Genomic DNA, 25362 nt, shown 5'->3' with positions numbered 1-25362 from the left:
ACAGGGTATACATCAAATCTTTTCCAATAACTATGCTTGAAATTAAAGAGGCAGATGGCTTAGCTAGCCTGTTACCAAACAGGAGACATCTGCTGTACCGAACACATCGATAAATATTTCCTGCTAAAAAATTTGGCAGTAGTCACTTTATTAATAATATTTCTATGTAATTCAGATCCACTTCCATGTGATATAAACTATATACCTTAAGTTACAAACAGAGAAATACCTCATAATAAAAGTAACAGAGCAAGTAATACTGTAAACTAATTGAAGTGAAGAGTTCCAAGTACAGGCTTCCTCTGGGGAAACCAGCTGCTTATTTAGGGACACAGAAATATGTAAAGGGCCATTCTGTCAAATGTGAAAGAATGAACACATATGCTTCCCTCTCAAAACCTATAAAAATGAAAGTAACTCTGAAGCTCATTAGGACAAAGAGAAGGAATAGCAGCAACTGAGACATGGTAGCCCAGTCAAGAAGCAAGCCTGTTCATGCTCCACAGCCCTGAGGGAGCAGATTAGAAGCGTCAGATGAAAGGCCTCTAGGCAAGGGTGAAGTGTAGGACTGAAATCAATCTGAATGAGGAGCTCTTAGTTCCGCTCCCCTGTTCCATCCAGGCAGGCAACTACACCCCCTCAATCTCCTATCCCAATGGCAGAAGGCTAGGGTTTATAATGGAGAAAATGAACCTGAGAGGCTGAAGAATTAGGACCTCAAGCACAAAAGAAGGTGGGGGAAAAGGTGAAAAAGCGGGGATTAAACAAGTCTACATACCAAATGGTGAAAATGCACAACCCCTTTGCATTATACCACCACCTTTAGCCATGTTCTTGGCAGAAGACCATACTTCTCTTTAAGAAACTGACTGGCTCCAGGGAAAACCCCTACAGATCCTAACATCTTGGGGTATTCCAACAAAATGAAATTGATCCCTACTTGGTCCTCTACAGTGAAGTCCACCAGTTGGCAAATTGCACCGAAACAGGTGGTCCTGTCAATCAACTTTATAATGCTTCATTCTTAAATATGACCACACTTGGGTGCCTGGATGGCTCAGTTAAGCATCTGCCTTCAGCTCAGGTCATACATGATCCCAGAGTCCTGGGATCAAGCCCTGCATCGGGCTCCCTGCTCAGTGGGGAGCCCGCTTCTCCCTCTTCCTCTGCCCTTCCCCCTTGCTTGTGGGCTCGCTCTCTCTCTCAAATAAATAAATAAAAATCTTTAAAAATGTATGAACAGACAACAAACATCACTTGATATCTGAGGAAGGCCTCTTATATAAAAGTCAGAAACCAGGGCGCCTGGGTGGCTCAGTTGTTTAAGCGACTGCCTTCAGCTCAGGTCATGATCCTGGAGTCCCGGGATCGAGTCCCGCATCGGGTTCCCTGCTCAGCGGGGAGTCTGCTTCTCCCTCTGACTCTCCCCCTCTCATGCTCTCTCTCTATCACTATCTCTCTCAATAAATAAATAAGAATCTTAAAAAAAAATAAAAGTCAGAAACCAGAATAAATAGAAAAAAAAGGAACAGAGAGGACAGACAGACCATATAGGAAGGAGAAAACCTAAAATCAAAAAAACAAACAGAAAAACAAAACAATACTGTTAAATATGCAGATGGGGGCATTCCAAGGCCAGGTTTCAATATGTTAAACCTTGTTACCATTTCTCTTTGGAGGCAGCAGTGCACATCTTCAACTGCTCAAGAGGCCCTGAAGAAGAGATCCACTGTGCTCCACAGAAGTTCCCCAGGAGAATCAATGGGTCTTCCCAAGCCTCATTCAAGCCTAACTGAATCAAAGGGGCCTGCACAGAGTCTGGGAATCAGCAGCAAGCTTCTACATTTTTCAGGCTTAGAGATTTGCCTTGTTACCCTGACCTCCCCATATCCCAGCCCAATAGCCTTTTCTCTGCCCCTGCCAGAGCTGGATGGGGAAGGTATGTGACTTAAAAAAAAAATTGAGATATAATCCACATATCATAAAATTAACCCTTTTAAAAGTTTACAATTCAGTAGTTCTTAGTATATTTGCAAAGTTGTGCAACCATTACCACTAATTCCAATTAAAACAAATCACTCCTTGATTCCCCCAATCCTCATCAGCTGCTCCTTTCTGTTATAACTTGGCCCACTGCCTTTCTATCTGTCACGCAGCAGGAATCACACTCTGGATTTACCAAGTACTGATCATCTGAGTGCAAAGACTGTGCTTCATTCCTGTGCCCCTAATGCCTCCCCTACAACGTATTTTCTCTTTGCAAGCAGACATCTACCCCCCGTATTTTGAATATTTTTGATGTGTGAAGCACCCGTATTTTCCATATTTCCAATAGGAATCAACAGACATTTGCTAAAATAACTGTAGGTACTTCAGAACTCATCTTACAGAAAACGTTCACCATTCTTACATGCTTATCAACATGTTCACCTAATAATAACAACAACAAAAAAATGTACACTTTGAAAGAAATATAGCATTACACTTTCAGTTTTTATAATAATCCTCAATAGCCATTTGCATAGCTTAATCCCTGAGCACCCCGGCCCCCGGGGTCTATGAGCATTCATCAACATCCGAATCTAATCCAACACCACTAATGTCTTCCTTACACCAAAGGAAAATGGTAACTTACCTTCTCTCAATCACCCTCCAGAGCTGGCGCCAAAAGTCCAAATTTCTTTCAAATGGAGTCAATAGCAATTTTTGTTCCTCTTCTAGCCTGGCTTTAGAATGAAAAGTTTTTATCTTTGCCAGATTATAATCAAAGGTTTCAAGTAGTAGAAACACTCAAATTCACGGCATTAAAAAATAAGTACACAAATATCAACTATCAAACTGTTTTTATTACATTCTGCTGAGTCATTATGAAAATCAAATTTGAAATTTTATACTTAATCTACTTAAGCCCTAGACATTCATCCCACAAAATGACATTTCTCCCACACACCTCCTTCTGGAAGGATGCGCAAGAGAGCAGTGATCAACTCCAGGATGACTAATGGCTAGAGAAAGGTTTGAAGGAGAGAAGGCCAGGAATGGAGTGTAGTAATCAATTTACTTTGTGCAAAGATGCACATGTACCCAGTAATGCCGGTTACACACAGAATTTGCACTTGAAAGAAGAAATCTACCATTTCCTTTTTAAAAGAATCAAGCCTTCAAAATGCAAATAGCAATGCAAACACACCAAAATGCCAGGCTCAGAATTTCAAGACAAATCTTCATATATTCTAACACTCACCGGACAAGCTGACGTCTCCATTCTAGAAAGTTATCTTTCTCTGCCTGTTTGAGTTCTTCTGGACTAGTGTTTTTGTCCCACTTTGGTCTGAAACAATCATAGAGGAAAAAAAATTCCATGTGAGTTACCAAAATAAAACAGGAGATTTGGATTTAATAATGGCAGCGATAAAAGGAAACAGGAAAAGAGAGAACACCAAATGAAAAATTTTATACTCAGGAGTCTTGTTATGCCTTGTAATGTCCTACATTCTTGCTCAACTCACCTCCGTGGTACACTCAAGAACTGTTTGTTTTCTTCATGGAGTTTCTTAATTCTCTGGCTCTCCTCAAAAGACAGTAGTCCAGCTCTAGCCTCAGGATGCACAAACTTGATATTAAGTTTCTCTGTTTAGAGAAAAGAAAGTACTGTAACTGATGTGGCAATCTAGAGAGTGGATATTGGTCATTACTTGGAAAATGAAAAATGCAGCATCTAAAACAGAATTTGAGCTTTCTTGATGTAGATGCCTCCAGCCTTGGATAAATAATTTCCAAGTGAAGTTATCTACCAAAAAAGGAATGAAAGAAAAAAAATCTTTACTAAAGCTTTCAAAAGGCCAATCATTTTTTCAAATACTAATTTTATAAAATGCTGAATGCATTTCAAGGAAACAGAAACAGAGTGAGAAGGATTGTAAAGATTCAGTACAACCAATCTCATTTTACATATGGGGAATAATTATCATCCAATGGGAATGGGTGGGGAAGCAAAGATTCAGCAAAGAGACTCCCTCCAGTTAAAACTGGTGAACTACTACACGGCCATCATTTATGTAGGATGTTTATGATGAATGCCCACAATTAATGCTATATAACAATTCAAAGGAATAAAAAAAAAAAGCCAAGTCCATGTACAAACTACAGAGACCTCTGTGAACCCTACAGATCGCATGCCAAATTTACTTGTGTGTGTGTGAGAGAGAGAGAAAGAGAGAGAAAGAGAGAGAGAGAGAGAGAATGCGTGTTTTTGGAGGGGCTGATGTTATCCCAGCTTCCTTCTGACCCCATTCTATTCTCATCTCCTTCCAGACTCAAACTTTGTTCCATTTCCTCATTAATCTCTATTTTCCGTCATGTTTCTAAAAATTAAAAAAATTTTAATTACACAATACGTAAACACTCCTTTTAAAAAAAATTCAACAGTAAAGGCATACCTTCTCTTTGACCAACTCCCAATCTTCTGCCTACCTATGCAATCTCACTTCCCTCCCTGGAGATTATTGATTAAATGTGTAGGCCTCCAAGTTTTTTCCTAATATACATGTAGATATAGGGATTGGTTGGATTATTATTTTTTTCCTCCCGGGGAGAGGGAGAGAATCTAGAGCAGACTCCCTGATAAGCGCAGGACCTGATGTGGGGCTCAATCTCAAGACCCTGAGATCATGACCTGGGCTGAAATCAAGAGTCAGATGCTTAACCAACTGAACCACCCAGGCACGCCGGTCGGATTATTTTCTTAATGCAAATGGTACCATACATATGCACTATTCCACAGCTTGCCTTTTCATGTGGTAACAGGTCATGGACATCCTTCGCTTTAGTATCCACAAATTTACCTCATTCTTTTTAACTGCCATATAGTATTTCATAGCATGTCTATGCCACAGTTTAGCCATTTTTCCACCTATTGAACATTTAGGTTGTTTCCAAGTGTTCATTATTAAAATATGACAAATGCAAATTCTCAGGCTCAACCCACACATACTGAATCTCCAGAGGAGGGGCCCAGGAATCTGTTTTCCAGGTAATTCTGATGCTTACTAAAATTTGAGAACCACTGCTCTAGTGTAGGTATTAAAAAGTGGAAACACCAGGTCATAAAACATGCACTTTAAATTTTTGAGACTGTGAAACCAAATGTTTTATTTTCAACCTCTCCCTCTGTGCTAGCTTTCACCCCATAACCTACACACATGGCTGGTATTAACCTTGATTACACACATAGGCACACATGCACACACACACCTCTTCCTGCCATAGTCAAATATCTTAAAAGAATACAATTCTCAAAAGAATAGAACAAGCTCTAACACTCCTCACTCTTCTGCACTTATTCCACCCCCTTCCACAAGGCCTGGTTTATTCCATCTCCCTATTAATCTTGTTCTGATTCTTTGTACCATTCTTCTATTACTACTATTTAAGTCTTGCCTGCTTCTCTTGCTGGACTAATGTAACTGGTCATTCCTGCTCAAAATCCATCAGTGATCTTTCAAAACAATGAAATCTAAAATCACGTTTGACACCTGCTTAAACCTCTTGAAAGATTCCTTTAAAGCCCTCATTTTCTCCAGGCTCTAACCCCTGCCCACCTCCCTAGTGTTTGCTCATCACATTCTGTCACTGTGTACTTCAAGCACCCGTGAGGCCAACTTATAACCATTTTCTGAACAAAGTAAGCTGCTACTCACATGTTAGCTTGACTCCTCCACCTGTGTATATCATCCCGTGTCACCTCACCTAACAGCTACTCATCCTTTCAGACTCAGCCCCAGCATAAAGCTTTCCTTGACTGGCCCTGGTCATCCTTCAGACAGAATGAATACTAACTACATCTCTTATGTTTCCATTGCTTGCTACAGACTTCTTTCATAGCACCTAAAACAAAATTTTGCAGAAACAAAGTTATCTTACTCAACACTGTACTCTCAGTAGCCAATATAATCCCTGAGAGTAGCTGGGGCCCAATAAAAGCATTTAAATAAATGAATGAATTTGCTAAACAGCACAATAACATTTATAATAAAAGAGCAATAAAAGTAGTTTATAATGCTACCTGTGTCAGCTACTTTTCTAAGTGCTCAGAAGACACATACCAAGAAACATGGGAGAGCAGTGACTAAAACAAATTACATGCATGGAAAATTCACTATACTGTGTCAACAAGTGCTTTAAAATACAATTCAAATTGCCTACATAACAGCAGCAGGCCCAGGGAGTTGGCTTCTAACAATGATATCAGAAAACATTTTCTGGAAAATTCTGGTATTGCCCGACATAATGCTGACTGGTCTTTTTCCTACAAGAGACTGAGTTTCTTGAACTTGATACAATGTATAATCTGAAGGTTTTTTAGAGCTTAATTTTAAAACTGTGGCACATTCTGAACTTCACAGCTTGATTCTACTTGATCAGACTTTCCCACACTCTTCTGGGATATCTGCCTTTGGGTTAAAGACAGCCCATTTATGAGTTTATTAGGGTCCACAAAACACTTCCAAATAGAGAAATTTACATCTAGTCAGCAAAGATGGAAGGGTGACCAGTGTCGTGTGTACTCAGGAATAAACAACTTACCAGCTACAAACTCTGTTCCTGCAAGTTCTGCAGTTGCAAGGAAGTCATCGAGGGAGCTCTGTTCAGTCACTGACTGAAGATTAAGACGACCCCAATCGTAGCCATCATTGAGCTCACTTGTGTGCAACTATGAGTAAAACACAGGGTAATAATACAGCTGTTCTCTTCTGGTTCTGACATCTGAACAAACTCTTAACCTCCCCAGGAACTGTTCTGTGATCTTGAGGGTGGTGTCAGCCCCTTTAGAGTCAATGCTAATACGAGTTAACATTTAACTAGTGAACACTTAAACACGATAGGCACTTCCATTCATTATTTCATTTAATTTTTTTTGAAATTTTTGAAATAAATCTTACTGTATCTCTATTTTGCTGACGAGGAAACAGTCCTGAATAGATAAAAATAACTTCCTTATAGTTGCTGCTAATGACCGTTACAGATAAATTTAAATCCAGATTCTCTGATCCTGACAGACATAGCTGAAAATTTTTGATGGAGACCCACAGTAAAAAATACACGTTACATATGACTCAAATGCTGTGATACACACAATGATACAATTCTGTGCCACTCAGTAGAATAATATGGGGGGGGGAAAAGAATGCTGAAACAAAGTTACCTTATCACACCTAATACACTCTGATATTTTGAATTCTATCCTGTTGGGTTAAAAAAAACCACTGGTTGGGACCTAGTTAACTAATTCCCAGGCACAATCCAGAGTTTGATAAACACTAGGCTGGCTACATGCTCACTACAGTACAAATAAATAAAAAAAAAAAATTGAAGCTTAAAAGAGTAGGTGGTTGGTCCAAGGCCACAGGTCAGAAAAAAAAAATTCAGAGTAAGGATTAGAATACAATTCTTAAGGATTCATATTCAATCTTCTTACCACTTCCCAAAGGCTGTATTTTAACAAGTTCCCTCAAAAATCAATTAAAATGATCAGTAATCTAATGTCTAGAGTAACTTGGACTTGCTGACTATAGAAGAGCCCTGTATGCCGTTTACTCTGCGTATAAAATGGCTGGAAATCAGATGGTATTACAGTGGCACACACAGAGAGCACAGGTTCTTATTGAGAACTCAGTAAATCTCAAATACTTAGAGGTATGTCAGAATAACAAACAAAAGTCAAACTACTTCGTCATTTTTCAAGGATCCTGAAATTATGTTCATCCCTAGGTCCAGGGAAGTATTAGGCCAGCTCACCACAGTTTGGAGATGCACTGTTCATCTTCCAGCGAAACCGTTAGGGAATAATAAGGATGCAGCAAGCATTCGAGTTATTTTGTATTTCTGGTGGCAACCAGCCACTCTTGGAGGATTCATTCTTTGAACAATACCAAAAGAAATAGCTTTTATGTTTTTTTCTGCTCGGAAACTTTCAAACGCTCCCTACATTCGAGATTCTTCAAGCTCTCCCAATAGCCTCATCGTCACACTAGCCCTCCTTTCCAACCTCTACCTCTGTGCCTTGCTAGAAGGAGGGCCTGCGTATCGGCCTGACAGGAACTTAAACATGCTGCTCTCTCCAAACTCTACTTAGGCGTCACTTCTCCTACAAAATTTTCCTGTGACTTTTGACCCCAGGCTTCCAGCATTCAGACTCTCTCTCATAGCCGGAAAGAAAGGCTGAGAAACACGACAAGCTGTCTTACCCAGGAGTCGCTGTGACGGTGGTTACGGCTCCGCTGGGTATTCTGGCGGATAAGAGCCCGGCCGAGGGCCCCAGGACCTGGCGCTCTCCGGCGGCCCATCGCAGCACCGCCCTCGCGCGAACCCTCCCGGCACGGCACGGCACGGCACGGCACGGCACGGCACACGCGTGTTCCGGTATTCAAGAGCTCGATCCCCGGAAGTGACGTATAAGCGAGCCCAAGTAGCGGAGGCCCGAGTTGAAGACAAGGAGGAATAACTTGCTCCAAACTGCCCTTCATATATCTCTCATTGCCACTATTACAGAATACAAATATGAAAATGGCCCGAGAACTTAATTTCTATGGCTATCTCTAAGAAAATCTCAAATTTGCACAGAATTATTGAATCAAAACAATGGTACCTTCCAGATTCGTGCGTCGATCTTTAACGTCCGGTTAGGAACTGGGAGACCTGAAAAGCATGGCCGTGCGTAGTCCAGGTCCTAGCCCCGCCTCCCAGCTGTTTTTGTCGCCAAGAGGCGGAGACACGGGTGAGGGATATTTCTGCCACGCCAAGTGGCGTTGCTTCCTGGCGCCGGTTTTTGGCGTGCTTCTCAAGGTGTGGTCCTAACGCCTTCAAGCCCGGAATCTAAATAGTTTTTGTTTACTTAGTCTTTCCTAGCTGCGAACTGGGGAGAAAAGTCCCGGCCTGGATGGGCGTTCGGAATGGAAGCGTGAGCAATGTTTCCAGAGCTTGGCAAGGTTGCAAGGAAAGCCAACAGGATCTGACTTAAATGCTTTATTTAAAAAACATAAAAATTCTACTTAGAATTGCATTAATATTTCCTATAATTAAAGTGAAAACGGTGAGCCGGCTCCACTCTGTGGCCTAGCTTTTGGTGTTCACTCCATCGTTAATTTCCAGCGACGGGCAGATGGAATGCTGGGTGAGAGTTGTGTGGGTGCTGGGCGTTTTGCTGACATTTCATTAATCGTGAGAACCACCTCAGTGTTAGCGTGTTCAGAGAGGAAGAAGCTTGCTCACGTCATAGATGGAATATGTATGGTGTCAGGTATCAAACCCCAGATCTCATCAACTATCTTACATGTTCCTGGGAAAAGAGAAGCATGAGGGTTGTTAGCACGCGTTTCAGAACCCAGCGCTTCTCGAACTTGATCATGCCTGTAAATCCTCCATGGAATCGCGTCAACGTGCAGATTCTGATTAATAAGGTCTGGGATGGGGCCGGGGACTCTGTACTTCTAACAAGCTTCCGGGTGACGCCGATGCAAATGGTCTGGTCCAAGGGCCACATTTTGAGTAGCAAGAGGAGCGCGCTCCCTTTGGTGCAGAGGAAGGCACTCGACTGGCTAAAAAGTCAATCACAGCGAGTTAGGAGCATAACCAGCTGGGACTATATCACCCACCCATCTCTGGATTCCCTGCCCAGCCCACGGTGGGCTACACCTCACTGCTGACTCTTATTGAGTTGGAGTGAACTTCAGGAAACAACCAAGGGATTGCTGAAAAGCCATGTTGTAGTTGGCAAGGCTTCCGGAAGTCAGCGACTGCAGATCAGTGAAGGAATGAATCAGAATGTGTTTCTCCCATTTCCCAACATAGAAAGGGTGTATCTTTAAATACTGCAAAATCTCCATAGTAAGATATGGGAAAGATCCATGGAAGAGAGTAAGTTGACAGTTCCTGGAATTCTCTTGAAGCTGAGTGGTTAAAAATAAAACTAACTCATAAACTAAGATTACATGGGTTTTACATTCTACTAAACAACAGTAGATGCTATAAAGAAACCTGCCATCTCATTCCTAGAGCTCAGTCAGGAACTTGGGATTGCACCCTCGTTTCCTTTTCCAGATTTTGTCATCTCCAGAGATTTAGAGAGAGCAAGCCCTTCGGGTTTCTATTGTCATTCTTCCATGGGCTCCAAAAAATCTTAACCAAATAAAGTGATAATTTAATCGAGACTAGTAGAGAGCCAAACAGACACTGACATTGTAAGATTATGATAGCAGCAACTATTCTTAGCTGACAAATAAGACATAAATAATTCTAATATTTCCCTCAAGACATTTCTCAAATCTATCACTGAAAAAGAACTATCCGAGCCTCAGTTTTCTTATTTGTTTAATGGGATAATAATAATCCCTGTCCTGCAGAGGTAGCAAATGAGATAATGCTGAAAGATCATTGCCTAGTAATTCATGGGGTACCAATTTTCACAGCTGAGCAGTTTCTTTCCCAGACAACTGGATGATGCAGGTGAAAATCCACATGTATACTTGATCCAATGAGTGTTCCTCGTTGATGGTGTTGCATAATACTTGATTTACCGTGGCTAAACAAATGTAGTTGCAAACCCTGAAACCCACACCCAGGAACAAATTTTGGAGTGGCTTTCTGCTCTCTGTCTCCACACTGCTGTGCCTCCCTGGGCTCCATATCTGCCTGGGGAGAGAGAAGGGAGAGTGGGTGAATTTCTGTTTTTTCTTTTCACCCCTTGGCCCAAAACAGGTCAGTGGCAGAAACCCTGTTCCAAGGCAAGCTTGCAGCCCTGCTCCTCTCTCTCACCCATTCTCTACAGCACCTTGTTCCATCAGGACAGTAAAGCAGTTTGTGTGAGGTTGAGGGTTGTGAAAATAGAAGTCTGGCAGTCTCTGCAGTCACTCAAGCAGTAAGGAAAACTCCCTTCGATTATCTGCCATTCTCAATTTATCCCTGTTGAAAATGGGTGGATTCTCACACATGAGTGAGTGTCAATAATTTAGCAGCCCTTTATTTGTGGTTATTGTAAGTGACTAACTTAAATCACTTCAATCAAACATTGATTGCCTGCTGGTGCAAGTCGTTCTGTGTGCAATGAAAAGTGTAAAAGACCTTTTGCTTTGGTGATAAAGGCTACAAGATTTTATATATATTATATTAGAACCTATGCATTTCCCCCCAAACTCTTATAGTTTTCTTTTTTAAGATTTTATTTATTTATTTGAGAGAGAGAGAGCAGGGGAGCAGGGGGAGGAGCAGAGGGAGAGGAACAAGCAGACTCTGCTAAGCATGGAGCCCAACACGGGGCTTGATCCCACGACCCTGAGATCATGACCTGAGCCAAAATCAAGAGTCAGACACTCAACTGACTGAGTCACCCAGGCGCTCCCCGCAACTCTTGTAGTTTTATATGGAATATCCAGGGTCTTTTACCTACAGATGACTTTGTAATTATTTTTTTCCTCATGGTAGTCAAATGAGAAAGGGAACTTTTATTTTTCTGAACCCATTAAACAGTAACTCCCCATCCCCACCTTATGCATTTGTTTTTCTTTTTTGCGGGGGGGCAGAGAGAGGGAAGATCCTAAGCAGGCTCCACGCTTAGGGAAGAGCCCAACTCGGGGCTCCATCTCACAATCCTGAGATCAGGATCTGAGCCAAAATCAAGAATCAGACACTTAACCAACTGAGCCACCCAGGTGCCCTTATTTTTCTGAACATTTAGTTGCAGAAATTTAGTGCAGAAATTACTTGCAGAAAAAAATTGCAACAAAGTGAAGCAAAGTAAAGGAGAGTAGACATAGAATTAATAATGACCAACTCTAAAATCTGCAGCTAGAAAGTGCCAGGTTTTTCCCATTCATTCGTTCATTCATTCACTCGTTCATCGCCAGGCTCCAGGGATTCAGCATTGGACAAACACCCCGCCCCTATGAGCTTAAATTTTAGTGGTTGTCAGCCTGCAGAGGGACTCATCCAAGGTTAAATAGCTCAGGTCAGCGGTGGAGCCATGAACCACACCGCCAGTTAGACCCTACTTTCCCAGAATGGCCTTCTAACCACTCCCCTTAAATCACTCTAATAAATACACTAACAAGTGTTAGCATATCAACTTAGATGGTGAGGGAATGAGAAAAAGGTGAAGGAAGTGTGACTAGCTTCGGGAGTAGGGACTCCAAGGGTATATGGGGGCTATTTCTAATTATGTGAAGGACTGTTATAGGGAAGGGAGAGAAGATTGCTCTGAGTAGACACAAGGCAAGCAGAACTAGAACACATGGGTTGAAGCTACAGTCACAATTTTAGTTTTAATTTGTTTGAACCTTCTTACAATCAGAGTGGTTCAAAGATGGAGTGGACAGCTTTATAAGAGAGTGAGCTCCCTGCCACCAGGGGTGTTCAAGCAAAGGCTCCATAACCAAGTGTCAGGATGTTCTAAAGCAGGTTCATTCTCCAAAGTGGGGGTTGGAATGGATGATCACTAAGGTGCTTAATGGATTTCTTACCCTGAGAGGTTCCCGTCCTCTTCGCACTACTCTACATCACCCCAGTATTTGACATAACAGGGCAACAGCGATGGCCTCAGAAAGGGTGCTCAGGTTGGCAGTCACAGGGCAGTGCCTTCACCATGTAGCTTGGGGAGGAGATGACATCCTGCCCTGCTTGTCATGTGAAGGCTGAGGGCACGTGAACCACCCTCTAGCAAATTCAGTCATCATTAGTTACAAATGATAATATCACAAGCGAAAATGTTAAGGGGCTAGGTTTTTGTTTTAAAGCTGACCATGCAGGGGCTGGTGATTTCTCCTCCATCCAACTTCAGAGGGGACAAACCAGTCTGGTTCCTGCCTCTGGGAGCACCGATGAGAAAGGCTCCCTTGTAAGGCTCAAGGTTTCGCTTCTTTTGACTTCTTTCTCATGCCTTTGCTTTTCTGCCTGGGTGCTGTGTGGGTGATAGACACTGTAGACAAGCAGTCTGTGAAAGGAGGGGCGTCAGGGCCAGCATGGGCCAAAGGGTGACCTCGGGAGTTTGTAGGTGTCTGACTTGTTTATTGTTCCTCTCTCATTCCTGCAATTTCCTGTTATGACCTGTTTGAGTTGAATGGTGTATCTCAAAAAGATATAGTCCTAACCCTAGGTTCTTGTGGGTGTGGCCTTATTTGGGAAGAGGGTCTTTACAGGTGTAATCAAGTGAAGATGAAGTCATACTGAATTCGGGTGGGTCCTAATGCAATAACATGTGTTTTTATAAGATACAAATTTGGACACAAACAGAAAAAACACGGGGCGGGGGGGTGGGGAGCATCATGTGAGGACAGAGGCAGAGATTCTATAAGTTAAGGAATGCAGGGATTGCTGGCTAGTGCCCGAGGCTAAGAGGCAAGGAAGGATGCTTTATTTTGGCCTCCAGAATTGTGAGAGAAAAATTTCTGTTGTTGTAAGCCACCTGTTTATGGTAATTTGTTGTGGTCGCCCTAGGAAACCAATACAGCCTCCTGCAATCTCAGGACTGGCAGGGAATTTGCTCAGCTCACAAACTGGGAGGCCAGGGCCCAGAGAGGGGCAACATCTGGGACCCTCAGTGAGTCAGGATAGGGATGTGGGTGTCTGAGCTCTGGCTCTGATCACGGCAAGACCCTGCTCAAATGCCCAATGACTCACCACAGCTTGGGAAATGCCTCTACCTGGCATTTAAGGCCCCCGAAAGTCAGTCCCCAACCTGACTCACACACAAAGAGCTAGGCTATGGCAGTGTTAGGCCAGTTTCTTAACTCCTCCAAGCCTCAGTCTTCTCCCTCTAGTGAAGAGAACATCACGGACCTCACCACACTCTTCTGAGGATGAAACATCTGGAAGGATCCAAAGCATTTAACACAGTGGCTGACACCTAGTAGGTGCTCAGTATGCTTGAATTCCCTGCTTTTGGCCCAGTTGTTTAGTGTTCAACACTAAGCACTATGTACATGGGCCATTTTCTCCCTCTGGACTTCTCTCTCCTGTCTCTGTCCATAGCAACCTGCTTGTCGTTCAGTGGAGCATGAAGCCTACCCCCTCCCTGATGAGTGCCCTGGTATCTTCACTGTTTGACCAGAAGTTATTTTTCCCTGTGAGCCCCCAGTGCTTTGTGTAAAGCTCAGCCTGTGTTAGCTCAGATCACACTTATTTGCACCTATATTACCCCCTACGGCACACCAGAAGTACCTCCTCGAGTTCTTTCTGAATCAACGGATTCTGGATTATAACCTCCTTAAAGGCGAGACCATGTGCATCTCCCCAGCACCTAGTGGGGAGAGGCCACTGCCCTTAACATTTGTGATTTGCATAGGCTCACTGAAGATGTGCCAGGCCCACATGCCCAGAGAGAAGTTCCAAAACAAGAGACAAACAAAAACACGAGTTGCATAATATCCTTTCTCAATGTGAAAACCTCCAAGCATTTACCAGGCACATTTACTTTCATTGCTACTTCTTTATGCTATTTCCTGTAAAATAAGAACTGCTACAACTCTCATTGTTTTTGAAGTGAAAGCCCCAGAGAGATTAAAGGTCACGGGGCAGAGCGGAGGAGCCCAGTGGGCCACCAGACTCTCATGGACCTGGGCGTGATCTTGACCGCTAAGAGACCGAAGTCTCACTGCGTAAATCTCATGACAGTCATGCTTGACTCTGACCTCTTTGGTGGCAGTGACAGCCAGTAATAAGGGGACTTTCCATTAAGGGGCCCAGTGAGTGGCAGCTCAGATTGTGAGGGGAAGTGTTTGGTTGATGAGGGCTGAGCCCGCCCAGTCTACCAAATGAAGCCATGAACCCCCCAAACATAGCCCTTCATAGAGGGAAGAGGGAGCGTGACATGCGCCTGCATATTTGTGTATTTGAAGTCTCTGGCTTGGGGCGCCTGGGTGGCTCAGTCCTTAAGTGTCTGCCTTCGGCTCAGGTCATGATCCCAGGTTCCTGGGATTGAGTCCCGCATTGGGCTCCCTGCTTGGCCAGGAGCCTGTTTCTCCCTCTCCCACTCCCCCTGCTTGTGTTCTCTCTCTAGCTGTCTCTCTCTGTCAAATAAATAAATTTTAAAAAAATTAAAAAAAAAAAGTCTCTGGCTTTATGTTTAGCTGAAGGAAGAGAGCCTTGAAATGAGATTCAGGCCACCTGGGTCCTAATCTGGCCTTGACTGTTAAATAACGATATACCCATGCATGTGCACTCTTGGGACCTCAGTTTCCTCATCTGTGGAATCAGGAAAGGGGGGGGTGACTAGCTTGTCCTGAAGGGGGTCACTTGGGTGGCTCAGTCGGTTGAGCATCCGAACCTTGATTTTGGCTCAGGTTCTGATCTCAGGGTAGCAAGGTCGAGCCCTGTGTCGGGCTCCATGCTCAGCACGGAGTCTGCTTGTCCCTCTCCCTCCCCTGACTCTCTCAAATAAATAGATAAATAAAATCTTAAAAAAAAAAAAAAAGATTGTCCTGAAGGGCCCTTCCAGTTCTGACTGCCTGTGCTTATGATAGTCCAACTGCTGTGAAAATAAACACGGGGTTAATATTTGTTCATTATCCAATGTTTATTGTATACTGACTTGGTGGCAGGCATTATGCTAGGAGCTGAGGACAAAAAGATGAATTCAATATAGTTGCTGCTCTCCAAGACCTCACAGTCCAGTGAGGGAGGCAGAGTTAAAGACAATAACATTACAATAAGGAAGTTCAGAGGTAGAGATGCAAGGAGCATGGAGAAGGAGTTAGGGAGGCCTGGGCCCCTTTTCTGGACGAGATGGTCCCTGAGCTGGCTTTTTAAAAATGAGTAGGGATCAGCCAGGGGAAGTGGCAGGAGGAGGTCATTCCAGTTAGACAGAATCACTTAAGCAATGACATGAAGACAAAAAACAGTCTCAGGCGCATGGTGAGAAGCATATTCTCCATAGCTGGAACAGGACTTAGGAGGCCAGGAGAAGTGGCGAATGAGGCTGGAGGGGTAGGCAGGTGCCAGACCTGTAAATCCCCATGTGTTATGCTCAGAAGCTGAGGCTGCAGCCCGTGATTGGTAGGAACCCACTGAGTGGTTATAATGGGGAGGGTTACAAGGTCACATCTGTGGTTTGGTATCAGTGTGGGGGGTGGGTTTGAGGGGAACAGGTTCAAAGGAAAAGAGACTTCTTTTTAAAAAAGATTTTATATACTTACTTGAGAAGGGGGTGAAGAGCAGAGGGGGAGGGAGAGGGAGGGGGCAAGAATCTTCAGCAGACCTGGTGCTGAGCATGGAGCCCCACATGGGGCTCCATCTCACGACCCTGAGATCAAAACCTGAGCTCAAACCAAGAACTGGTCGCTCAACCGAATGAGCCACCCATGTGCCCCAGGGTACCTGGAGGAAAGGAGTGGGAGAAGGTATAGATGTGACTGAGTGAGTGGGTTCGTTGGGGGTTTGCACACAGTTAACATTGCTCTGACTGCCTTGGTTTTCTTGAGGAAGCTCTAGGTCCTGTGCTTGGCTCTGCTGGGGAATGGGCAGCTTTGGAAGAGTGGTGAGGACTGCGGGTTCTCACTGAGGCGAGTGGGTGAGGAAATGGAATCAGAAGAGAGGAGATGGCTGGCTGGAAGGTGTTCTGCTGCTGTAAGAAATTACCATAAACTTGGTCATAAGTCAACAGAAACTTACAGTTCTGCAGGCTAGAAGTCCAACACAGGTCTCACCGGGCCAGAATTGAGGTGTCACGGGATCTCCTTCGTGGACACTCTGTGGGAGAATTTGTCCTGGCTTTTTCCAGTTTCTAGAGGCTGCCTGCATTCTTTGGTGTGTAGCCCCTCCCTCCATCTCCAAAGCCATCAGGGGAGGGTTGGGTCCCTCTCACATCACATCACTCTGACCCTCTCTCTGCCTCCTTCTTCCACTTAAAAAAAAAAAGTCGAGTTGAGATGCATATACCATAAAATTAACCATTTTGAGGTCAACAATGAAGCGATATTTAGTGTGTTCACAATGTTGTGCAACAACCACTTCTATGTAGTTCCAAAGCATTTTCATCACCCCAAAAGGAAGCCCCATATGGGGGCGCCTGGGTGGCTCAGTTGGTTAAGCGACTGCCTTCGGCTCAGGTCATGATCCTGGAGTCCCTGGATCGAGTCCCGCGTCGGGCTCCCTGCTCGGCGGGGAGTCTGCTTCTCCCTCTGACCCTCCTCCCTCTCATGCTCTCTGTCTCTCATTCTCTCTGTCTCAAATAAATAAATAAAAATCTTAAAAAAAAAAAAAAGGAAGCCCCATATCCATTAAGCAGTTGGTCCCCATTCTTCTCTCTCTCCAACCCCTGATAACCACCCATCTGTGCTCTGTAACTTCATATTCACCTATTCCTTATAGTTCATATGAATGGACGCCAATGACATGTGACCTTTTATGTTTGGCTTCTCTCACTTAGCATACTGTTTTTGAGGCCCCCACCCCCACTTTGAAGGAGCCTTGGGAGGGGTAGAGGGGAAGGATAAGAGGCTAGGAAGGAATTGATAGTGGGAGGAATGAAGTGGGCCAGGGCAGGGCTCCCCGAACTTCAGGATGTATTCAACCACGGAGGAGTTTCAGCGGAGATCCTGATTTAAGGGATCCAGAAATTGGCCCAGGGGCTCCTGCTGCAGCCAGTGGGTGAGTTCACTCTGTGACGGATGTTGATGTCAATCCTGGAGGTCTTGAGGAGGTGAAAGAGTTGATATAATAGGAGTTAGAAATGAGGAGGGCTAAAGAGCCAGAGGCTGTCATCACACAGTAGGATTTTTTTTCTTTTTATTTATTTGAGAGAGAGAGAATGAGAGACAGAGAGCATGAGAGAAAGGAGGGTCAGAAGGAGAAGCAGACTCCCTGCTGAGCAGGGAGCCCGATGTGGGACTCGATCCCGGGACTCCAGGATCATGACCTGAGCCGAAGGCAGTCGCCCAACCAACTGAGCCACCCAGGCGCCCCACAGTAGGATTTTTTAAGCTGGAGAGTCCTTGAACCCCCTGAGCTCATTCCCACCTTCAGGCCTGCATGTTAGCCTCGCACAGTGCTATCCAGACCTATAATTGTGAGTGTTCTAGTACCCACATTTAAGAAATGTGGCCAAATTAATTTTAATAATATAGTCTACTTAACTCAACATAGCCAAAATATTATCATTCCATATATAATTATTATAAGATGATTGAGATATTTTCTTTTTTTTTTTTTAAAGATTTTATTTATTTATTTGAGAGAGAGAGAGAATGAGAGAGAGCACATGAGAGGGGGGAGGGTCAGAGGGAGAAGCAGACTCCCTGCCGAGCAGGGAGCCCGATGCGGGACTCGATCCAGGGACTCCAGGATCATGACCTGAGCGGAAGGCAGTTGCTTAACCAACTGAGCCACCCAGGCGCCCCGATTGAGATATTTTCATTCTTCTTTTTCAAAGTCCTGGAAATCCAGTGTGTATTTCACACCTGCATCACACCTTGGTTTGGACCAACTAGATTTCAAGTGCTCAACAGTGACACGTGGCTTGTGACTTCCTTACTGGTCAGCACAGGCTAGAATGTTCCTGCATGCCTGACTCCACCTCCTTGAGATCTCTGCTCAGAGACACCTTCCCTGACCACCCACCTTCTGCTCTTAGCCCTGCTTTTGTGTGTGTGTTGAGACTTCCCACTATTTGAGATTTTATTATTTGTTTGCTTATTCTCTGCCTCCCTGTAGGATATAAATCCCATGAGGGCAAAGACCTGTCTGTCTGCTTTAATATCGTATCCCCAGCAACTACATCACATCCACCATAGACTCACAGCAAATGTTTATCGAATGACTTTGAGGATCCCAGATTAGTCATTGGTTGTCTCTGAAGCTAACACGCATTCCGTGGAGTGTTGGGGGAGGAGGCCCGAGAGGGAGGATCATGATGCAAGAAATAAGGTGGGGGAAAGCCGGCCTGGACGCTTTCTGTGAGCTCAGAGGCTGACTCTCAGATGTGAAGTCAGAGGCCGGGTTTCTTGCCCGCTGTGTCCTGGCTGTGTGTGGATTCAACCACTGCCTTACGCTGTTCTGGGAAACCAGCCCACCGAATGGCACTTCTGCATGCCACCAGTAGATGGGGCAGCATCACACGAAAAAGCCTACGGTCTGATGCAGTTTCTGACCTGGTCCCCAACTGCCTTGGCTCATGTTGTTCCGGAACTGCCCTGTGTCTCAGGTCCGTGGTGTGGGCTCATAAATGGTGCCACCAGTTTTCCCGGCTGAAGAAACTCAGCCTCAGCTGTGACGAGGTGAGGCCGGCCCCAGAGGCCAGCCCAGGCCCAGGCCCAGCTCCAGGCCCCAGGTCCAGGCTGGCAAGAGACAGCCTGGTCCTCCTCCTCCTGGGTCTGTGAGCACCAGCGCAGATACTGACTCACACGTCAGAGTGCTCACATTTGCCTAGAACCTTTCTGTCCTCCCGAGGTTGAAAACAAATTATGGAGAAGGTAGTCCAGGCGTGGCGGAGACCATTCCACAGGAGCAGCTCTATGGGCCTCCGCACCCAGAACTGATGCCCTCGCTGCCTCGGAGAAGCTGGGCCTGCCAGTGGACTCCTCCCTGCCATTGTGGTCTACGGCTCTCCCTGCTACCTACCGTGTGATGCCCGAGGCGGTGCCCTTGCAGAAGCTGAGACCAGCCTTGGCTCCCACCACTGGTCCTTCCTTGTCTTCCCCAAACCCTTCTGAGCCTTGGACCTCCAAGCAACTTGGAAATGGTACCTGCTTGAACATGACATCTACTATTGTAGAGTTTAGACTTCGAGATTATGGACCAGCTAATGGTCACTTAACACAGGTTAATCTGGTATGTTTTTTTACCAGACTTTTCGGTTTGGAGCAATACAGTCTACCTGATTGCCACCACAAGATTTTCCAGAAAGTTGAGCAGAAGAGGAGTTCACTTTGGCTTAAATGGCTTATTATAGTCCTGACTAGTTCATTCCAGCACAAGGCCTGATATCCCTCCTTTAGCCCATTAGTGCAGCTGGGGGGTAAGGCATCACAGCTCTGGTCTAATGAAACCCTGGGGCAAGAGTCAGCCGTAAAAAGGCCATTCCTTCTCTCAGATACTAGGGGGGCCCAAAAAGCACCATCGGGAAACTTTCTACTCTCATTGTTATAATCATTAAACTCCATCCCAATCTGCACGTGTGCATGCATTTTCGTGTCCTATAATTCTGCTGTCCTCTATGTCCTGAAAGCCCTTTAGTTCTTCCCTGCTTGGAGAAAGCCTGCTCATTCTTCAGACATCACCTTCTGTGGAGCCTTTTCTGATTTTCCTACTCAAAACGAACCTTCTCTTCTTCCAGCTTCTCATAGTACTTTGGGTCTTTCTCAGGGCACGTAGCTCTGTCTTCCCATTCACATGCATGTCTCATTCATTAATTCAACAATCAAGTGGTGTCTATTTGTGTACCAGGCACTGGGGGACACAGGGTGCTCTCCTAGTTTCAGTGGAAGCCCAGAGCTGGGTGCAATTTACATCCTTCATTGGACTGGGAGCTCCTTGGAGATAGGAACTGGGTCTGCTCCTGGCTCAGGGCCTGGCACCAAAAAGTACTCAGAAAAGTTACATTGAAACTCAGCACCAACGAGTCTGAGAAAATTGGGTTAGAATTCAGAAAAGGTTATTTAAATTTCAGAGAAAGGTTAAAAGTTAGCAAAGGTAGTTCTCCAGAGAATTTCCAGGAGGGGCTACGGTGGTGGTTCTGAAATCAGTGGTTTTGGCATGGAAGCCAAAGATACCCAAGATCCCCAGTGGATGGGGCCTGTGGAGTAAAGGGGTCCACTCTCCTCCTCCAGGATGAACTTGGGAGTTTGATGCAGGATCATCTGGACATTTATCACACATTCCAGCTTGAAGGTTTTTTTTTGCTTTGACTGAGCAGACCATAGAGGCAAGCAGGTTGTTTTGAGGGTCCAGAAATGAGTTATCAGCCAAGGGTCAAGCTGGTCAGATGACTGAAGCTACACTGTTCAGTCAGTCAGCATAGGCGAAAAGCATAATAATGTGATTGTCATTCCTAGTGGATGGTGGCTGAGCATTATTAGACAGTGAAATAAAAAAAGGTCATTTGGATTTTTACTAGGAATTCTTATCCAAAATGTGTCAATGATGTAATAAAACTGAATGACTGACCTGCCAAAATAAAATGAGTTCTAACCACACATAAGCGTTACTTAGAAATTGTATGGGTCTCAGAAAACTCTTCTCTGAGGCCTGAGAGCAGGAGGGGCTACTGCTAGGGATTAGGCGCAGGAAGCACTTTATTTATGGGCTATATACCATATTGTTCACTCCAATCACCGCATTATGTTCATCTCACTTCTCACTATCTGCTTGTCTGTGGAGAAAGGGCTCCCAGATCCTAAAAGAGAAGTCTCGCTGTTTTCCTTGCTTCTATTACCTTTAATGAAAAAAAAAAAAAAAAAAAAAAAAAAACAACTGTGAAAAAAAAAATTTAAACAGCACCCAGTCATTCTCAGAGATCTGTCACACATGGAAAGAACCACTATTTCCCCAACCTTTTTACACAGTAAATTAGTCTAAATCCCACGTTCTACCACTTCCCCAGAAGTTCCGATGTAGACGTACATTTATTTAGTGAGTTGCAATTCAGCCCGAGGGTGGAGTGTCAGAATTCAAGTTGCTTTTCCCAAGGGGTAACCCCGGGTCTTGGCGATACCTGTAGATAAATGAGATGCTGGTAAATTTGAGATGTAATTGCGGGATTGGACTAGTTTCCCCTTTCCCTCGACAAATGGCTGCAACTAGGTCCCTTTAAGAGACCAGGGACCCGCCGGGCGTCCGAGCCCGAAACGCATCCTCTTCTCGGCTCCTCCCCTGTCCCCGAGCAGCGAATGGTTCGCGCCGGCCTATATTTACCCGAGATCTTGCTCCCGGACCGCAAGGATGTGAGGCTGGCGAGCCAGTTACCGCTCGCAGCACGGGACGGGCGCGCCGCCAGGGCCCGCAGCAGACCTCGGGGACCTCGGGAGCGGAGTCGGACACCCCCGGAGGGAAGAAATGAGGTAGCGACCGTCCCGGAGCCAACCATGCGCGCGCCCCACCCTCGGCGCCCCGCGCTGCCCCGGCCGAGCCAGCCGGGACAGTGAGCCCGCCGAGCCTGAGTCCCCGCGTCGGGCCGGGGCGAAGATGCAGTGAGCCACAGGCGGAGTGCTGCGCCGGGCCCGCCGCGGCCAGCCGGGGCAGCATCTGACTGCACTCCCGGCAAGCCGCGCATTCTGGGACCAGCCCAGCCGAGGGGCTCTCGGGCTCCAACACCCCTTGGGGGCGGGGAGTACTGGCCGCTGGGCACACTCGCTATCGAGTTTCCGCGGTTTCTGGTCCCAGTCCTGGGGAGTGTGTGTTTGTGTGTGTGTGTGAGAGAGAGAGAGCGAGGGCGGTGGGCCTTTCCAGGTTCACCGAGGAGTTCCTGCATATTCTCGCCCCGTCCCGGCTGCTTTGGCTGGGGCACCCTCTGTTTGCGCGCGCGCATCTCTTTTTAACGTTCCACTCTGATTTCGTCTTTCTCTCATTTTGTTTGCCTAAGACTCTTTGCCCTCGTCCTTGTCCTGGCTGGGGTAAATCTGTGCGCGCTTTCCTCCTCCCTCCGCCCCCTCGCAGCTGAATATTTTCGTCTCTTTTAAAATTTGTACCCGTACCCCCTTCGGCGGGGTCCCTGAGCACGATACTCCCTAACCCCCTCTCTACCACTGGGCCACTCCCAGCAGAGTTTTATTTTTCTGCCTTGCCCGGGCCGAGCCCGGCCGGGGCGGGTGGCTCAGCGGGTCTTGTACCCCGCGCTCCGCCGCCGCCGCCCAGCTGCGCGGGGGCGCCCTCCGGAGATGCTGCCGTGGAAGAAGCACAAGTTCGAGCTGCTGGCCGAGGCGCCGCCACGGCAGGCGTCCAAGCCCAAGGGCTACGCGGTGAGCCTGCACTACTCGGCGCTCAGCTCGCTGGCGCGGGCGTGCCCCGAAGGCGCGCTCAGCCGGGTGGGCAGCATGTTCCGCTCCAAGCGCAAGAAGCTGCACATCACCAGCGAGGACCCCACTTACACCGTGCTCTACTTGGGCAATGCCACCACCATCCAGGCGCGCGGCGACGGCTGCACTGACCTAGCGGTGGGCAAGATCTGGAGCAAGAGCGAGGCGGGTCGTCAGGGCACCAAGATGAAGCTGACTGTGAGTGCGCAGGGTATCCGCATGGTGCACGCCGAGGAGCGCGCGCTGCGCCGCCCGGGCCACCTCTACCTGCTGCACCGCGTTACCTATTGCGTGGCAGACGCGCGGCTGCCCAAGGTCTTCGCCTGGGTATACCGGCACGAGCTCAAGCACAAGGCGGTAATGCTGCGCTGCCACGCGGTGCTGGTGTCCAAGCCCGAGAAAGCGCAGGCCATGGCCCTGCTGTTGTACCAGACGTCGGCCAACGCACTGGCGGAATTTAAACGGCTCAAGCGGAGGGACGATGCGCGTCACCAGCAGCAGGAGCTGGTGGGCGCGCACACCATCCCGCTAGTGCCGCTGCGCAAGCTGCTCCTGCACGGACCCTGCTGCTACAAGCCACCGGTGGAACGCAGCCGCAGCGCGCCCAAGCTGGGCTCCATCACCGAGGACTTGCTCGGCGAACAGCAGGAGCAGGAGCTGCAGGAGGAAGAGGAAGAGGAGCACACGGAGGGCTGCCTGGAGGAGGAGGAGGAGGAGGAGGACGAGGAGGAGGAGGAGGAGGAGGACGAGGACGGTGCTGAGGACGGACACCCGGCAGTGGAAGAGGCCAAGGCGCAGCGGGCGCTGGTGGTGGCTATGCACTTGGAATGCGGGGACTTGCTGGACACGCTGGAGAGTGGCCGCGAGGAGGCGCTAGGGGGCGGCGGGGTCTCCCTGGGCCCTGGGGCTGGGCCGTCGCCTCTGCTGCTGGGCAGCGCCTCCGACATGAAGGCCGAGCTGTCCCAGCTTATTAACGACCTGGGAGAGCTCAGCTTCGGCAACGACGTGCGCAGCCTGCAGGCCGACCTGCGGGTGACGCGCCTGCTGTCCGGCGAGAGCACCGGCAGCGAGAGCTCCATCGAAGGCGGGGGCCCGGACGCCACCTCTGCCACCGCCGGGGACCGGTCGGGCCCTACTGACGGCGCCAACCCAGAGGAGCCCCACTCGGGTTGAGACCTCAGCAGCCCCCTGCGCGCGCCCCTGGCGCCCCGCCGTGACTCCCCACCCGTCTTTTGGACAGCCCCCTTCTCCTGCCTTCCCCGCCCGCCCCCAGGAAAGGGGAAACGGGACACTTGAGGCCCAGAGTTACCCTGGCCCTCTCCTGCAGCACATTTGGCTCTGTTAGAAGCGGGGCTCAGGTTGCGCGTGGAGATGTGCGAGGGGGCAAAGTGCACGGAGGGAGAGAGAGGCAGGGCCCTGGGGGCCGGGGGTGGGGGTGGTGAGGGAAGGGCCCGCTGGTTAGCCAAGTCCTACCGGCCAGGGATGCCTGTCTGCCGGCCAGTTTCCTGTTTGTGGGGCAGCTGGGGCCTGAGGAGGAGGGGTTAATTTCCTCCCCTGACAGACCCAATAACAGGGAGCCGCCTAGCGCTGTCACTGACTTGTCATTAAAAAACATTTTTTTTTTCCTGCTCTCACAACGTTCGAGGCTGAAATGCCACCTCCTTGCCCCCAGTCTTTTTGGTGCGAGAGCTTGGGTTGTTTACCTCAGACTCAGACCCTTGAAATTCTGCCAAATTCCTCAAATAACTGTTTGGGGGTGGTGGTGGTGGTGGGGGGGAAATGAAAAAAAGTTGCATTTTGTTTACAGTTAAAGACATCTAGTATCTTTAAAAAAGGAGTTTTCCTTTAAAAACACACACACCTCCCTCCTGCTCAAACGATCTCCCTCCATGATACTGTGTAACGTATTTGCACTGTTGTGAAGTATTTTTGACATTTTTTTTTGTACATAACTGTGTTCTCGGAGTTAAATGTTTTTATCTTTTGCTGTGCAAAAGGGACATGTAAAATGTTGTTCAGTTGTACATACAGAAATGTGTATAAAACATTTTGTTATTTTCTAAGAGTAGCACTGCTCTGGTTCTGTTTGTACGCCAGTGGGGAGAGAATAAAGAGGACAATTCACGGAACAGGTGAGCGTCTGGAAGTGCTGCTGAAAATGCTGGGGGCCATGGGGCTGGAAGAGGGCCTGGCCATCGGTGTGAGGGTGCGGTAGGACAGGGTTCGGCCTTTGCAGTGCTCGCAGGTGATTCCAGGAGAACCCGCTCTGCATAGTCTGGGGCTTTTGTCGCCATGGCTGGGGCCAGCGCTCAGCTTCTCTTTGAGTGTATCCTCCCATATTCTTCCTGCAGTAAACTGTGGGGGTGTG

At 47.0% G+C, this 25362-nt stretch overlaps 2 protein-coding genes and 1 long non-coding RNA gene across 7 annotated transcripts in view; 1 reads left to right on the top strand and 2 right to left on the bottom strand.

Annotated features, from left to right (window-relative positions):
* The window catches only part of LSG1 (large 60S subunit nuclear export GTPase 1), a 32978-nt gene extending 24559 nt beyond the window's left edge, over nucleotides 1–8419 (bottom strand). For 4 of the 5 annotated variants that reach the window (XR_010407576.1, XR_010407594.1, XR_010407585.1 and 1 more), the window contains exons 1-5: nucleotides 8247–8418; nucleotides 6586–6712; nucleotides 3510–3630; nucleotides 3245–3331; nucleotides 2636–2722 (exon numbers count right to left, since the gene is read on the bottom strand). Coding sequence is in view for 2 of the 5 variants with exons in the window: in XM_045903132.3 (XP_045759088.1) it covers nucleotides 2636–2722; nucleotides 3245–3331; nucleotides 3510–3630; nucleotides 6586–6712; nucleotides 8247–8345 (521 nt within the window). In the remaining 3 variants the exon portion in view is untranslated. Of the gene's footprint in view, nucleotides 1–2635; nucleotides 2723–3244; nucleotides 3332–3509; nucleotides 3631–6585; nucleotides 6713–8246 lie in introns of all 5 variants that reach the window. The other variant, XM_064579123.1, reaches the window with a different exon arrangement.
* A 12838-nt stretch (nucleotides 8420–21257) lies between these two features.
* Nucleotides 21258–22030, bottom strand: LOC135362634 (uncharacterized). The gene is made up of 3 exons (XR_010407564.1): nucleotides 21895–22030; nucleotides 21604–21694; nucleotides 21258–21415 (listed from the first exon to the last, which is right to left on the bottom strand). It is a non-coding gene; the product is annotated as an uncharacterized LOC135362634 (long non-coding RNA).
* FAM43A (family with sequence similarity 43 member A) lies at nucleotides 21902–25127 on the top strand. The gene is made up of 2 exons (XM_064578930.1): nucleotides 21902–22040; nucleotides 22562–25127. The coding sequence occupies exon 2, from the start codon at nucleotides 22857–22859 to the stop codon at nucleotides 24165–24167; it is 1311 nt and encodes a 436-aa protein (XP_064435000.1). The 5' UTR covers nucleotides 21902–22040; nucleotides 22562–22856; the 3' UTR covers nucleotides 24168–25127.
* The last annotated feature ends 235 nt before the right edge of the window (nucleotides 25128–25362 follow it).

Source organism: Mirounga angustirostris, unplaced genomic scaffold, assembly GCF_029215605.1.
Source record: "Mirounga angustirostris isolate CCGP_5_RB_7025 unplaced genomic scaffold, mMirAng1.0.hap1 SCAF_1, whole genome shotgun sequence".
In the NCBI taxonomy this organism is placed as follows: Eukaryota; Metazoa; Chordata; class Mammalia; order Carnivora; family Phocidae; genus Mirounga; species Mirounga angustirostris.
This window is presented reverse-complemented; position numbering and strand designations above follow the sequence as displayed.

Excerpts from the sequence above, each read along its gene's own strand:
- FAM43A (XM_064578930.1), top strand. The coding sequence starts at position 22,857 with ATGCTGCCGTGGAAGAAGCACAAGTTCGAGCTGCTGGCCGAGGCGCCG.